The sequence below is a fragment of the Acartia tonsa genome, chromosome 12, assembly GCF_053477335.1.
Source record: "Acartia tonsa isolate MP-2025a chromosome 12, ASM5347733v1, whole genome shotgun sequence".
Taxonomy (NCBI): domain Eukaryota; kingdom Metazoa; phylum Arthropoda; class Copepoda; order Calanoida; family Acartiidae; genus Acartia; species Acartia tonsa.
In genome coordinates this window covers 46,250,490-46,265,308 of record NC_137271.1, presented here as the reverse complement: position 1 = coordinate 46,265,308, position 14,819 = coordinate 46,250,490, and the positions used below count along the sequence as shown (strand labels likewise).

Below are 14,819 nucleotides of genomic sequence, written 5' to 3'. Positions count from 1 at the left end.
ATTTAACTTTGTTGGCTATCCTTTGCATTTAGATTTTAAATTTCTATTATTACTATACTGAATCTTATATATCTTTTATTTGTAAAAAATTCATAAAAACTTCCCTAGACCTAAAGAAAAATCCTATCAATCATTACAAACAGACAGACACAAACAGAAAGACATCCTGTCACTTTTATTTAAGCATTAAGAATAACGTAGGAAGGGTATTCAGGGTTATAGAATAAGAATATAATTATAAAATTTAAATGAGTTAATTCAACCAAAAGAGATGATATGTAGCAATAAAATTTTTATCAAAAGATATTAAAACTTCAATTATATAGCAGCTTTGCTACAACAAACTAAAGAATATTTATTTATTGATGTAATCTTTCATATTCCACAAGGGATATAAAGGGATAAGACAATGGCTAATAAATTGATAATTATACACAAAATTCATTCTTCTTAAGAATAAATTTAATAGTTTGAAAGGTTTGGACACTCAATCTTATGAACCAACCAATCAAAATTCAATAAAAGTCCCCAAAAAAGTTCAGCCAACGAATGATCAAATGTTATTATAAAACTTTATGGACTAGTGTAATAAACAGCCAAATGTCCCCTCACTCCCTGCTTTTCCACAGATGTAGATGGGTTACATAATCACAAACTTCTTTTTAACAAGATCTGGGTTTTTAAAGTAAAAGTACCTTACATTGGAAATTAGTACCTAACAGGAACAGACAAATAACCCTTGATTGTATCATTTTTGTCTAAGAAGTCCTTACTTTCCAAGGTATTAAGTTTCTTCTTTTTTTATTGCTCAAGGCATTTCTTCTAATTTTATTTTCAATATCAGTAAAATAGGAGCAGTAGATATAATTATTTTCTATTCATTGTTAGTCATACACTATCAAGAAGGCATGTTAATTAATAGTAAAAGAGATTTATTTGTGTTAGTTAACATTTAAATAAATCTCTTGCAAAATTAAGATTTATTTGAGGTTATGTTTACATTCTAACCAATCAAGGAACAAAAAAATATAATAATCTCCAAATGTAATTATACAAATTTTATCTTAACAACCCATTTTTTATTTGGACCAAGAGTGATCAAAGATTTGCTTATAAATGAATAATTTTGATAACCAAAAGTAGTCACATAATTGTGTCTTCTGGAGAGGTAAGTGTTTTTATCTATTTAAACTTTGTTATAAATACTATTTCAGGGATAACGAAATAGATCAATTTAAAATAAAATTATCTTCAATATTCAAAATAAAGCTCTTAACACAAAACTAACTATTTTTTAGTTTTGATATATTAAAGTTCATAATCATTTAAATTTTCTTCAAAGAACAACATTAAATTGTTTGTAAATATCTTTACTAAGTTATTCCTATTAGTGCACATAGATTGTTGTTCCTTATATTTATGTGATTTTACAAATAAGCTTTTTATAGATGATAAGGCTCTCTGTTATTTCTTTGTTTGCCTTGCAGGTATTCATTTTAGTATTGCAGTTACTCCATATATTATTTGTCTAACAATCATTTCAAGTTGCTTTATTTCAAGCTATTTGAATGTAATTATTACATGTTTTTTACATCTTTCCATTATTTCTGTTCATTGTAGCTGATTTACTTGTGTACATAACGAATCTTATTTATCTACTAATCAACAAAAAATAGTATTAACAATAGACACAGTCAAACACTTGCTTTATGTCTAAAATGCATATTACATAAGTTTACTTTAATCCTTCACAAGTATTTTGTCTAAATAGGATATAATATATGAATTAATCAGGTATTTAAATATCATCTTATAATTAAAGAATCTTGTATTAGATTTTTAAAAAGATTGGACTAATCCAAGTTAACTAATATAGTTTCTTTTCTTAAGGCTCTAGCTGGTGCATTTGATTTTGATGGGATAGACCTCCAACTTCAATTAGAGGATGAAAAGCCAATTGAAAATAGACAAGGTATGATCATACAAAAGTTATAAATAGACAGATGGATAGATTGATACTTAATGTATATTTTTCCAGATAGATGGCTAGATTTAGTAGAAAAAGATAAACATCTTGATAGATAAACTTGAAAGTAAATAAGTATTGTAGTATTCTTTCGGTAAAATATTTTTTAGTGCATCTATTTACTTATATATTATCCAATATAGGGTAGATAGGAATAAAGATATGATAATAGAATGAAAATGATTAAAATAGAAACTATATAAACAAATCTTATCTTAGATATTCCTGAATTTGTTACTATTCCAACCAATGAAGATGGACAAGTTGACCCTCATTTGCTTACATTAGATGATGACCAGTTCATTAGTGACACTGACAGACAAGGTAGGTGAAATGATATAAATATTAAATATAAAGATTGGAAAATTAGATAATAGATATACATAAAATAAAAAACTAAAAAGGAAATGAAAGATGAATATAAAATTAATACATTAAAGTTTTTTATTTTATTTTAGATAATCCTGAGCAATGGGCAAATGGCCAAGTTGATCCTACCCAGGTTGTTGATGATTCTAGTCTAAAATTGATTTAGATTTAAAATAATTGTATGTGTAATAATTTGTTTTACATAAATAGGATTGGTCACTATTTGAAAATATCTGTCAATATTGACTATCACATTTATTTATCTTTTCATCCTAAATAGTTATGTATTAAAAATTATATGCAAATAATTCCAATAAAGATATATTTAATTGAATAATATTAAACAAATTTAGCAAATATATCCAGAACTCTTTTTAGGTAATAATTTTGCTTTAAATAATTATGAATCATCTTCTTTGAATAGTTGTTCCCTAAAATCTTCATAAATGTCTCTGTAAGTGAAGGAGGTAAATGTTTATTTAGAATTTAAAATAAGAATGCTATCTTCATGAAACTAAGCTCAAAATAATAAGAAATGTATAAATAATGTTCTTAAACATAACATATTAAGAAAAAATATAATTTTATTATATTTCAGTACCAGAAGATTTTGTACTACCATCAGACAGAGCAACTAGTGATTGTGGTAATTTAGAAAAACATTAAGAAATTTGAAAAACGTGTTTATTAAATTTTCCAGAACTTCAGTCAATATTTTTAAAATTTGTATTATTCAAATAACCAAAATTTCTCCTAATTCTTCTAACAAGTCTTGTTTTTTTAGTAGAATTTAACTTTAACTTCAACGATAAAATATAATTTAACCTTTAAGCTTCCTTTAAATTGTAAAATATTAAATATGAGGGATACTTAAGATTTGTTTATTCACAAGGATGTGGATATTCTTTGACCAATCCTAACCCAGCTAATGTGATAACTGGCAGAATTATTGGAGGATCTGAAGTTAATCCAATACACTCCCTTCCTTACCAAGTTCATCTGCAGGTAAAGATCATAGGTGTCAAGGATGTTGATTATGCTAACATCTTTTAGAAAGTTTAATTTGAAAGACCTTCATTCCACATCACATTTTGCATATTTTACAAGATTATTTTTTTTTAAAATACATATAATTTTTAAATTTATGTTTTATCTTTTAAGTCTTGCTATAGTTTTGGTGCATGTGGTCTTTGTGGAGGTAATACAATATGTTTTTTTATAACATAATTAGTATGATATTTTGTCTGTAGATTTTGATAACTACTAAAGTGATTGAACTTTAAATGTCAAAAAAAATTTAAATGAAGGTTTAAGGCTATTTTATTTCTAGTCATTAGGTGGTCATCTGGCATTACTTACCAATTCAAATAAAATTACTACTGCAGCACTAGTCTGTAAGAAGCCAAAGTGTGGAAACTTAATTATTCAGCTACTATTTAAGATATCTGCTCTATAAGTCACCATGGTTAATCCATCTTTTTTTTGTGCTTTATTACTTATGATAAATACTTGTTACAGTTAAATAATGAAACATTTGAATATTGAAAATAATTATCTGCAAATAATAACTTTAATTTTGTTTTAGCTACTTTGATCAATAAGAGATATATTATCTCTGCCATGCATTGTATAAAAGACAGAAGAACAGGAGCTATTGCTAGTTCAGTTTTGGTACAGTATATCTATATTTATTCTAAATAATTTTGTTTGTAATTACCCATTGTGAACAAGAAAGATACAAATTATTCTCACAATTAAACTATTTCTTGCATAATTAAAATGCATCTGTATCATAATTATCCATGAAATGATATCTTTGATTGTAATAACAATTAATTCCTTTCTTAAATTTCAATATATGTAACATAGGCGACTCTTGGTGATCACAATCAATACCAAAGCTTTGAAACAAATGCACCTGTTCAGGTATCAATTACCAGAAAAAATTACTTTGAAAATATTTTCGTTTCGTTCTTTCTACATTGAAGCAAAGATTGATAGAATTAAAATCCTATTTTTCAGAGAATTTATGTTTCTGATATCATTCAAAGACCTGACTACAATGTAAACACGTAAGAAAAGAAATATTTTAATGTTGATTATGGGGGCATAGGCCAAGAAAGTTGTTTAATTAAAACTAACACTTGTTTTCTGAATGAAACCTTAATCCTATTAGCCTGAACTAAAATTAAAAGGCTAATTTACCTTCTCTCAACTTTGTTAAGATGAAATAAAACTTTCACTAGATAGTCAATAAAACTTAATTACACTTTTGTCTTAAACATGTTTGAGAATGATTTATCTAGGTTTGAAAATGATATTGTAATATTGAAGCTTTCCAGAGATGTTGTATTTAATGATTATGTACAACCAGCCTGTCTTCCTAGTAGCTCTTCTTCATCTTATGTTGGTCAACCAGCTGTTGTGTCAGGTTAACAATAGAAAAGTTGGAGACATAATTGAAGAAATCAAACATAAATTCTTACCTGACTTTTACATTTATATGTAAAATTAACAAAATTTATTTGCAGCATATATTTTTATATTGTATTTTAAACAATAATTAATACAGTTTTTTTTGATTAAAATACAACAACATTAAGTATCACATGCAAGAATAAGTATAAAAATTATTCTGTTGATTGTAGTAATCACTTGGCAATGGTAATTTCCACCCTCTTTCACAAGCTATTTTGTATTCCAATCATATCTGAGAAATAATGCAATTGTTTTGTTCTATATGTATTGCAGGATGGGGATATACTGGTACCTCCATTAGTGCTGTTTTGAAACAAGCTACTACCACTGTGGTAGCGAGTAATTATAACACATGCTCAAGAGTAAGTCAATTATAGTTAGTTTTCTTAAAGTATCATAATATTTTATTAAAGGGTCTTTAAAGCAATTTTTTTTTCAAAATTTGGTTAATGAAAATTATGCATATTTGTTTACTTTATATAAGACTTTGTATTATAGATAGAAATGACTGTTTATCTTTTAAAAATAAAGAATAAATTAGTTAACTTTAAAACATACCTGAATTTGAACAATTTTGAGACAATATGTATCTGCTTATTTTGATAAATTTAAAGTAAGATAGTATTTATATAAAAACATAGTATTCTATAATTTTTAATTGTTCAGCTTGGAGCAAAAGACAGAATAGAATTGTGTACCTATAAAGCTGGAGTTAGCAGCTGCAGTGGTGATAGTGGTGGACCTCTAGTTGTCCAAGAGGATGGCAGGTTAACATTTATAAATATTATAAAATTGAAGGTATCTATTTAAGACAAGGAAGGGAGTAAAAGTGAGATTAATTGGTCTTTTCACATAGGAAAGACATATAACTCCTCTACACATTTTCATTAATATTGGTATTTTTGAAACTTTTTCAATATTCTTTGACTATCTCATAAAAATATCACTAAATGAAAATTTTTTTGTTAGAAACACCTTAATTGGTGTTGTGTCTCATGGAGTTCAGGGTTGTCCTACTACTGGCTATTCTCAAGTGTTTGCTAAGGTCACTGGTTTCCTTGACTGGATCAATGCAAATGTTGCTGTAAGTCAATTTTCAGTTTAGATCCGATTATTTTTATATGATTGAAACATGATTCTCAAATGCATGAAATATAAGATATATAACCAAAAAAATCTATAATTTTTTTTAAAAATTTGAAGGATGGATGGTGTAATGGTCTACCTAATACTGGGACAACAATTGCACCCACTACTGCAGCCCCTGTCTCAGGTAAGTAAAAAATATTTACAATAGTAAAAGACAATAAATATTATTTATGATTGAAATAATGATACCATGATTTAATTTTTTCATATATCAAATTTGTGATTCAGGATGTGATATGTCCTGCATATTTGGTCCCATCACTGGACGGTTTGCAAGTAAATAAGATTTAATTGATGTATAATTATAATTTTTATTTAAAAGTTAAATGTGCATATAACTAAACACTTTAAATCCTGGAACGCAATATACTCATGTAATATGTAAGTTTTTGTTTCTTTATTCCTTAATCTAAAAACAACTAACTCTAACCAACAACTGAATTAATTTGAAAAGGTAATGATTTTAGGGAGTAATGCTTTGTAACAACAAGTACCTACTTATCTGAACCTTAAATATTATTATTGATTTATTTCATTTCTTGTGTTTTCCCTACTTTTAATATTTTTAGGACAATTGCTTTAAGATAATATTATCCTGTTAATGCCAAGGTTCCTTTTAAGATGAAATAAAATAGAACCAATGAAAACAATTAGCTTGTCTAATTTTTCTCTGCGAATATAAATCCATTTAACCCAATTTTTTATATTTAGTAAATGGATACTTGGCCACCTGTACAGCAGGTATCTGCCAATCTACCAATGGACTTGATCTTTGTGGTATCTTTAATAACCCTTGCGGAAGAGTTCAGGTATTCAATTTCACACAATAACATGAAACAATCTTATGCCTAGGAATATAATTATACAAAGATTGATTATATGCATCTTTTATAGGGAACCACTCCCTCAAATCCAAACTCCACACCATCAACTACAACAACAACCACTACAACTACTACTACAACAACAACTACTACTACAACAACCCCACCTCCACCACCACCTCCTACAACCGCACCACCAAACAACCCACCCCTGTGCTACAGACCTTGCAACTTGGCCAGCAACCAAGGCATGGCCTATTATATGGCCTTGTATCGTAATGGACAGATATGCCGTTATGTTGATTTCTCTAGTAAGTTATTTATTTGTCTATTGTTTTGGAGCTTTTAAACTTGTGTTAATTAGTTGTAAAACATCATGTGAGTAGTTTATATCCCTGAGCATCATCTTTTTCAGCAACACAAATTATTGTGTGAACCATTAGGAAAAGCCATAAGTTTATTACATAAGTAACATGATATTCAAATGTGTAATCAAACCCTTTATATAAACTTTTATTTTTTAGTTTTGGGAGGATGGATTGGTATCAGATGTGACTTGGAAAATGGAAATTGTTGTATTAGAGGCCAATACTGTAAGTTTTTTTATTTAAAATATTTTTTTTTAATTTGATTGATGTGCCTCAGCTTCAAAGAAGCATAAAAAAATGAAATAGCTATTTCTGACAAATTGTTGATAAAGTAACAGGATATATGTGTGTCTATCTTTGTGTGTGTGTATCTTGCTAACCACTGAACCAATATGTTTCTCCTTTACAGGGTAGCTTCTCATAAGTACTGGGAAGGTTTATAACTATTTTGGGGGAGGATATCACCTTCCTACCTAAAAAAATCGACCCTAGTAAAATATGCTACCCCTCTTAATTTTTTATAACTTTTTCTTTTTAAATTACATTTGAAAGTGAGGGAGGTCGATTTCTCCCCAGCCTCAAGTGCTTCTTGAGGCCTCTAGTATAAAGTATGACATATATTAATGGTTTGAAATTTTTTTTCAGGGACTAACCTCTGTCAAATCATGGCCTTCTATGGATAATTGCTTTAGTTGTAAACATATGAGAACATTTGTTTGAATCAAAATTTACTTGTTTTATTTTCTTAATAAATTTTATGGCATCAATTAAATCTTGATTGTTATAATTAGAGATATTAATAAATTTTTTGAAATTCACAATTTCTAAACGGTTTACAATTTGACAAGTGAAATTGGACATAAAAAGATAAACATTTTTTAGTTTTAGTTTTACATAATCATACTCTAAAAACGTGTTTAATATATGAATTTAAAGATTAAAAAGTTGAATTTGTCTAGATAAAAGTAGTTTTAAACAAATTACAATTGTATTAACGAGAATTAAATCCTTATTAAACAAAAAGAAGTGTTTTTATTTCTTTACATATTGCCAAAAAAAGCTTACTTAAAGTAAGTTGCACACTGTTTAAAAATTACTAGAATGAAATAAAAAATTATTATTAAAAGACAACTAACTATTAACAGAACAAACCTATATCTGGTAGGTATCTTCTTTTGGAATACAAAATATAATTTAAAATACTTTAGAAACCTTAAAATTTCAATTAATAATCTTATTTATTTCTTTATAAATTAAGTCCTTTGATAAAAATTAGGTATTATTTATTTAGCTGTAACAAGGACAATAAAGCAAATGATTATTAAACTTCTACAAAAATTCAATATTAAAAACTATATTTTGTTTATCTACACCTACCCTGAAAAAAATACTGAAAATATATAATATATATGCAAAAAAAATGAAATGTTTTTTATGGTTGTTTATAATTCCAAAAACTAACAAATTATATTAATTTAAACCAAAAAAATTTTTCCTGTGTTTCATTACTTGTTTTGAAATTTTAACTTTTAATTTCTAATTAACATTCATCAAATAAAAGTTACAGAGTTGGTATATTTTGAATTTTCTTTATCTTTATTCTTAAACACATGTACTAAATTCTATTATTTGCTCTTGTATTATGATTGTTGACTTTAAAGAATATTCCAGATAATATATGTAAAAATGGCACTGGCCAAATATATAAAACAAACATAAACATATTTTTTGAATATTCTTATATTTTAGTAGAGGTTTAATCTGACCTTTTTCATCCTTATCATAATACATTTATCTTCATACAAAAAAAAATAAATATATAGTATTCACTTTTATATACAAATGATAAATATGACTTTAGTTAAAATCTATTTTTATTTTACAACACCCTTTAAAAACTTCATTTTTGACATGCACTGATTTGTCAACTGTGTACATATTTATCTCACTATATAAACTTTGTATACAGTTTTTATCTCTCAGTTACTTTAACAGTATCAAAATGAACAGGTATTTTTGCTTAAATAGGTCAATTTATATCAAATATTGCTCGAGTTATTCCAGGTTTTGTTTATCATGTCTTTGAAATAGTCACATTAAAGGTTAGTTTTAGAATCAAAATATTGGAGGCCATTAAATAACATTTGTAGGATTTGATCCAGTTAACTCTTTTTCACAATTAATTAAGTCAACCTAATTACTTTTTTTAAAATCTCTTTTTAAACATCATGTTGGAGTAAATTGTATACAAATATTACAACCCTATTGATAATGATATAATTCTAATGATCGTTGATTAATTATGTCTTTTAAATAGTCACAATAATGATAATTAAAAAAATGGAGGTCGTTTAATCATATTTGTATGATTTGCTACATTAAAATCTTTTTCATAATTAGTTAATCTACCTGAATAACTATTTTGGTGACTTTAATTTCAAATATTTTTAAAAATAGTTTGAATCAATTTTACACAAATATTACTTTTGCTATGGGAATTTTTGTTTATATTTGTAAAGAATAATTTATGATAAATGCAAATAATTTTAGATTTGTTGGTCTAGTCCTACTGACCTGTGCTGTAGCTGGTAACCCAGCTCCCAAGCTCAATTCTAAAAGGAATGACATAGTTGCCGTAGTTGAAGTGGAGGCAAGAGAAGGAGAAAGACGTAAGTTTTTTTTATTTGGCATCTTAGTTCTTTTATTCCTATTTGTATGCTAGAGTATAAGACTAGAGGGGGAAGGAATTAAATAACTTTATGTCTCCACCCTGTGGATACTGTGCAGACTTTCAGTTGGGTCTTTGAATATCAGCCAATAGCATCATAAATACTAACACTTCAAAATCACAATAAACAGCAGAAAGTAATTTGCTAGCAGACAAAAAAAGGTCCCCAAGACAAAGGCCAGGTTATTTTTACATCATTACATTTATTATTTGTATATTAATTTATGTATATTTTAGCTGATATCAAGACAACATTTGAGCCAGATTACTTTATTGACTTTGGATATGAGTATGATCAATTTGCCTACTGCCCAGAAGGTACCTGGGCTAATGGCTATAGACAAAAGGTAAACCATTGATTTTAAACTATTACTAAAGGTTAAGGTAATTCTTGGTGGAGAATATTTAGGAGGGATTGGGCATTGGTCTTTTAATTACTTTAGTTCAATAAGTTTGGGGACTTTTAATGAACTTTGATTGGTTGGTTCATTAAGTTGGCGTGTTCACACTTTTAAACATCTAATTAAAATCTACAGAACGAGTAATTTTGTGTATCATTATTGGAGGTGTACATCAATTTATTAGCCATTGTCTTATCCCTTTAGATCCCTAGGAGAATAGATTTTTTTGCAATCAAGAGTTTTCAAATGCATCTATTCTGTTTAGACTGACAAAGGATGTGCTGGTGGTGGTGAATGCTCTGGTCTGAATGGTGTTGAGCTAGTCTGCAGTGCTGCTGGTGGCACTAATAATGAGGCTGCTGTCAGAGTTGAGGTTGATGTGCCTCTAGGTAAGCTATAGTCTGCAGTGCTGCTGGTGGCACTAATAATGAGGCTGCTGTCAGAGTTGAGGTTGATGTGCCTCTAGGTAAACCTATAGCCCTGTATAGTTGGAATTCAGTCTATTTTAAATGGATAGTTGCATGAAATGCATTTAAACTTGAATTTAGTAAACTGCATATTTTATCCTGTTCCTATATTTATAAGGCATATACAATTTAAAAGAATTTAAATTTTCTACCTCGCAGTTTAAAAACTATCAAGACTTGAAATCGTATTCTTGTGATTTAAGCAATTTATACATATGCATATAGCTGGCTTAATAAAAAAACAGTATGACTAATAATTTAGTGATGTCTAATTTCACATTTCTGAACCTTTTTTCTAATATTACTATTAAGATAATTTCTTGTGTAGGTCTGGATGTAAACTGGAGATATGTGCACATGTGTGAAGGAGGATTTATTCATGAGGCTCAGCTACTGGCTCAACCTAGCCAAGGATTCTTTGGAGGTATAATTTAATGCTCATAATCATGCATAGCAATATTTTTCTACCCTTATGAAATTTTAAAAGGAGGAAAATTTGCATGTATCTAAAGGGATAAGACAATAGCCAATAAAATGATGACATCCCCATTGTTAACACAAAATATTATCCCTTCTGTAGGTTGGAATATATGTTCACTCAACTTAATAAACCAATCAATCAAAATACATTACAAGTCAACAAAAGTGTTAAGCCAACGGATAAGAAAACTTTTTTCTAAAACTTTGGGGACTAGTGTATTAAATAGCCCATTGTTCACTGTTTCTTTCTGATAATTAAGATAATTTGTATTGGATTATTAAAATTTCAAGCAATTTTTTAAAGATTGTAAGTTATAGACTGTTGAAATTCCAGATATATTAAGGTACTATCTATTGCATCTTTTTTACTTTAACTTTTTCATTGTAGATGACTCTGGAGCCAATGGGCTGAATGTTGGCTGTTCAGATGGCAACAGACTTCTACATGAAGAAGATGTCAGACACACAAGTGGAGATCAATGGTCTGACTTCAGATCTGTAAGTTTATCATTATTTCTTTTCCATTATGGCTAAAACCAATTAATATCGGCTGAATTAGATCCGGTTCTCAGCCCTACTGAAAAATCATGTTATATCCAGTTTTCTATGAAGATAAAAATGTACAATTGTAATATTAAAACCAGTTTTGTTAGCCTGTGCCTTTAGCACCTTGGGCGGAAAGCAGTTTAAAAAACAAAACAATAATAAACAACTATTCATAGTTAGTTAAAAGGGATGCTTTATTGATTTAAAGATTATTATCAATTCCTAAAATCATCACAAATCTTATAGGGTCAGTCCATAAATCCAAAATTAATAGCTTTTTAGGTATGATAATAAACAAATGGGCATGATTTAGAAAGCGTAGCAGCTCTATAATTGTTACCAAAAAGTCCAGAAGATCTTTTTGAAAAATATTGATGTTTCAATTTATTTACAAATTTTTTTTATAAATTATAATTGTTAGATAATGATGTCTGTGACATTAAGGCATAATGTTATAAGCAAATCATCTCTATTATTAAAGAAAAATGTAAGATTTTTCTTTAATAATCTCCTGTAGTTAATGTACAATTTCGGCATAATTTTTTGGGGTGTTTCCATCCTAATTTTAAAATTAAAGTTTGATACTTCCTAGTTATCAAATTATCACTTTCTCTAGTGCCCAGTAGAAACAGTGGTGTGTGGAGTGGCTTCAGCTGGCTACTGGGAAGTTGTGGACAATGTTGCCCTTATTAAACTCATGTTCTACTGCTGTGAAGGAGCTCCCCAACCAACTCAAACTCCATTTGAATTTGAATTTTAAGAAATGTGATTCCAAATAATTAAATTACTTTGTCCGCATCTTTTTGTTTGTTAATGTTTTGAAAGGCTGTTTTTGTTGAAGATAAGAAATAAATACAATAGAAAAATCACATACTTATTTGTTTTATTTTAACTCTAAGAAAATAGGTGTTATATAGTATTATAGGTGTTATAGTATATTTCGTTTTTCCATTTTCCCTAAGAAATTTTATAATATGTTTTTCAAACATACTTTAACCCTTACAGATCGGGGGGGGGGGGGTCATATTGACCCCCCCCTCTAGTTTTTTCAATGTCATTTTTTTGTAAGTAAGATAGAGAGTTATGACTTCATGACTTTTTAAGTTTAGTAATTATACGTCGGCAAGAGTTGATTTTATTAGGATATCTGGTCTGTGTCGGTCGTGGTGTCCGGTCAAAGTCGGTTGGGTAGCACCAAAATTAAAAAAAATTCTAAATAAATCTTAATTTCTACATTATGACATTTGTGTATAAGGTAGAAACCTAATTTTTTTTTGTGAATACTGAGATATCAATGACCTTATGGAAAAAGTGGTGTTATGACCGTTTGACCGCACCCTAACCGACTTTATGACCGATTTTTGTCCGGCTTTTACTATAGACATATATCATGAATAGCGTGGCTTCTATTACAGCTAGAGACTTATAAATTTTTTTGGTAAATCCTTGAGCAACAATAAACAGATAAAAATATTAGTTGGCGCCGCCAACCGCCGTAACCGCCGAAAATAACGGTTTCCGTTATTTGCCGTTTTTCGGTGATGATCAGAAAAAGTATTTTTTTTGTTATGAAAAAAAAAGTTCGTCCTAAAATTTGGTCATCCTAGATGCAAAATGGGCTGCTCTACAGCTGTTTTAAAATTTAGCGGCTGGCCGCTAAAAAGCGGCTAAGGAGGCCTGACTGCTATGACTAGAAAAAGTAATTTTCTCTAAAAATACACATGAACCACCAGAAAAAAATTTTACGTCTTTATCTGTAACAGAAGCCGAGATCTATTAAGGTGGGAATTGGGGCCCGATCTGTAAGGGTTAAGGCTTATTATTGAATTCTTTTATATAGTTACAACCATAATTTAGTTTTAGTATTTAACTATTTTCTTCTAAGCTAGCATTTTTGTAAACTTCGTTTTTTCCATAGAAAAGTGATCTGTAAATTGTTCTCTTAAAACTTAACTAAACTACAATTAAGCAGTATAGTCATATTTCTTATCATTTATATTTAGACAGCTTTCCGCGGATATTAAAATAAAAATTTATTACATTAAAATCAGTTTTGTTAGACCTTTTAAAAATTGGTATAATTTTTTTTTTCATTTAATGATTCGTAGAAAATGCCATACATGATTTTTCAATATGGCTGAGAACAGGTTCTAATCATTTGTATTTGCTAGTGTCCTGTTGGAACCATGGTATGTGGAGTGTCCTCAGCTGGCTACTGGGAGGTCACTGACAATGTGGCCCTGGTTAAACTCAAGTTCTACTGCTGTGATGGTGCACCTGAAACAACTTTCTAATTATTTTATACCTTAAGTTTATGTGCTTTAAGATTTTTATTTTGTTCATTAATCATTATAAATAATATCTGTTAAAAATTTATAGAGTACTAAATTAGTAAAATTTTAATTGAAACTTTTGATCTAATTGCAATGTCTGAAAATTACCAGTTGTAATTTCAATAAATTACTATTTATTTAAATTATTTATTTTGTAATTTATTTTTAAAACTTTAATTGTTATTGAGATTTAAACCTAAAATATCAAATTATCTTATATTCATTAAAAAAATGAAAATCAGATATTAACCATATGTATGTCTGTGTATATTAAATAAAGTAGTAAGTAGTATTTGTCTTCAGCGTAAGATCTTCAGATCTTCTGTACCGAATGGTTCCTCTACTCTAGGCATGCTTTACATAGGTCCTGTGTTGGTTTTAGGTTATTTTATTTTTAGATTTATAAGCCTTAGCTTCTTTTTGCCCCCTTCTTATCCCTATGAAGACAGAGTCCCTAGATGATAGGGACGCAGGTGCTACTAGAATAATAGAGTAATCATTGTGTGGAAAAAAATATGAAAATATGTTGGCAAAGAATGAAAATGTGTTAATGAAAAATGATCCCCAAACTTTTCTTTAACTTACACACAAACGCACACACACACACACACACATACACACAAACATACACACAAACACATACATACACA

General features: G+C 28.4%; 2 protein-coding genes across 4 annotated transcripts; both read left to right on the top strand.

Moving 5' to 3' along the window:
• The first annotated feature begins 1,097 nt into the window (after window positions 1-1,097).
• On the top strand, window positions 1,098-7,986 carry LOC145334542 (uncharacterized). 2 transcript variants are annotated; one of them, XM_080180006.1, is made up of 22 exons: window positions 1,098-1,168; window positions 1,449-1,487; window positions 1,891-1,972; window positions 2,246-2,350; window positions 2,485-2,528; window positions 2,820-2,862; window positions 3,000-3,041; window positions 3,288-3,400; window positions 3,557-3,593; window positions 3,981-4,066; window positions 4,265-4,321; window positions 4,418-4,467; window positions 4,702-4,826; window positions 5,147-5,235; window positions 5,540-5,640; window positions 5,843-5,957; window positions 6,077-6,146; window positions 6,251-6,298; window positions 6,734-6,831; window positions 6,917-7,157; window positions 7,371-7,439; window positions 7,860-7,986. In XM_080180006.1, the coding sequence occupies exons 2-22, from the start codon at window positions 1,449-1,451 to the stop codon at window positions 7,895-7,897; spliced, it is 1,692 nt and encodes a 563-aa protein (XP_080036132.1). In that variant the 5' UTR covers window positions 1,098-1,168; the 3' UTR covers window positions 7,898-7,986. The 2 variants fall into 2 exon arrangements, with proteins under 2 accessions (XP_080036132.1, XP_080036131.1); XM_080180005.1 differs by having other exon boundaries at window positions 1,101-1,168; window positions 2,994-3,041.
• A 1,201-nt stretch (window positions 7,987-9,187) lies between these two features.
• On the top strand, window positions 9,188-14,422 carry LOC145334685 (vitelline membrane outer layer protein 1 homolog). 2 transcript variants are annotated; one of them, XM_080180252.1, is made up of 7 exons: window positions 9,188-9,224; window positions 9,765-9,883; window positions 10,180-10,289; window positions 10,609-10,732; window positions 11,139-11,234; window positions 11,679-11,788; window positions 14,008-14,422. In XM_080180252.1, the coding sequence occupies exons 1-7, from the start codon at window positions 9,217-9,219 to the stop codon at window positions 14,128-14,130; spliced, it is 690 nt and encodes a 229-aa protein (XP_080036378.1). In that variant the 5' UTR covers window positions 9,188-9,216; the 3' UTR covers window positions 14,131-14,422. The 2 variants fall into 2 exon arrangements, with proteins under 2 accessions (XP_080036378.1, XP_080036377.1); XM_080180251.1 differs by lacking the exon at window positions 14,008-14,422 and adding an exon at window positions 12,453-12,709 and having other exon boundaries at window positions 9,201-9,224.
• The last annotated feature ends 397 nt before the right edge of the window (window positions 14,423-14,819 follow it).

Coding starts and splice junctions, on each gene's coding strand:
- LOC145334685 (XM_080180251.1), top strand. Junction 9,884..10,179: donor GGCAAGAGAAGGAGAAAGAC/GTAAGTTTTTTT, acceptor TGTATATTTTAG/CTGATATCAAGACAACATTT. Junction 11,235..11,678: donor TAGCCAAGGATTCTTTGGAG/GTATAATTTAAT, acceptor TTTTCATTGTAG/ATGACTCTGGAGCCAATGGG.
- LOC145334542 (XM_080180005.1), top strand. CDS start 1,449: ATGATAAGGCTCTCTGTTATTTCTTTGTTTGCCTTGCAG. Junction 3,594..3,980: donor TGCATGTGGTCTTTGTGGAG/GTAATACAATAT, acceptor ATTTTGTTTTAG/CTACTTTGATCAATAAGAGA. Junction 7,158..7,370: donor CCGTTATGTTGATTTCTCTA/GTAAGTTATTTA, acceptor TTTATTTTTTAG/TTTTGGGAGGATGGATTGGT.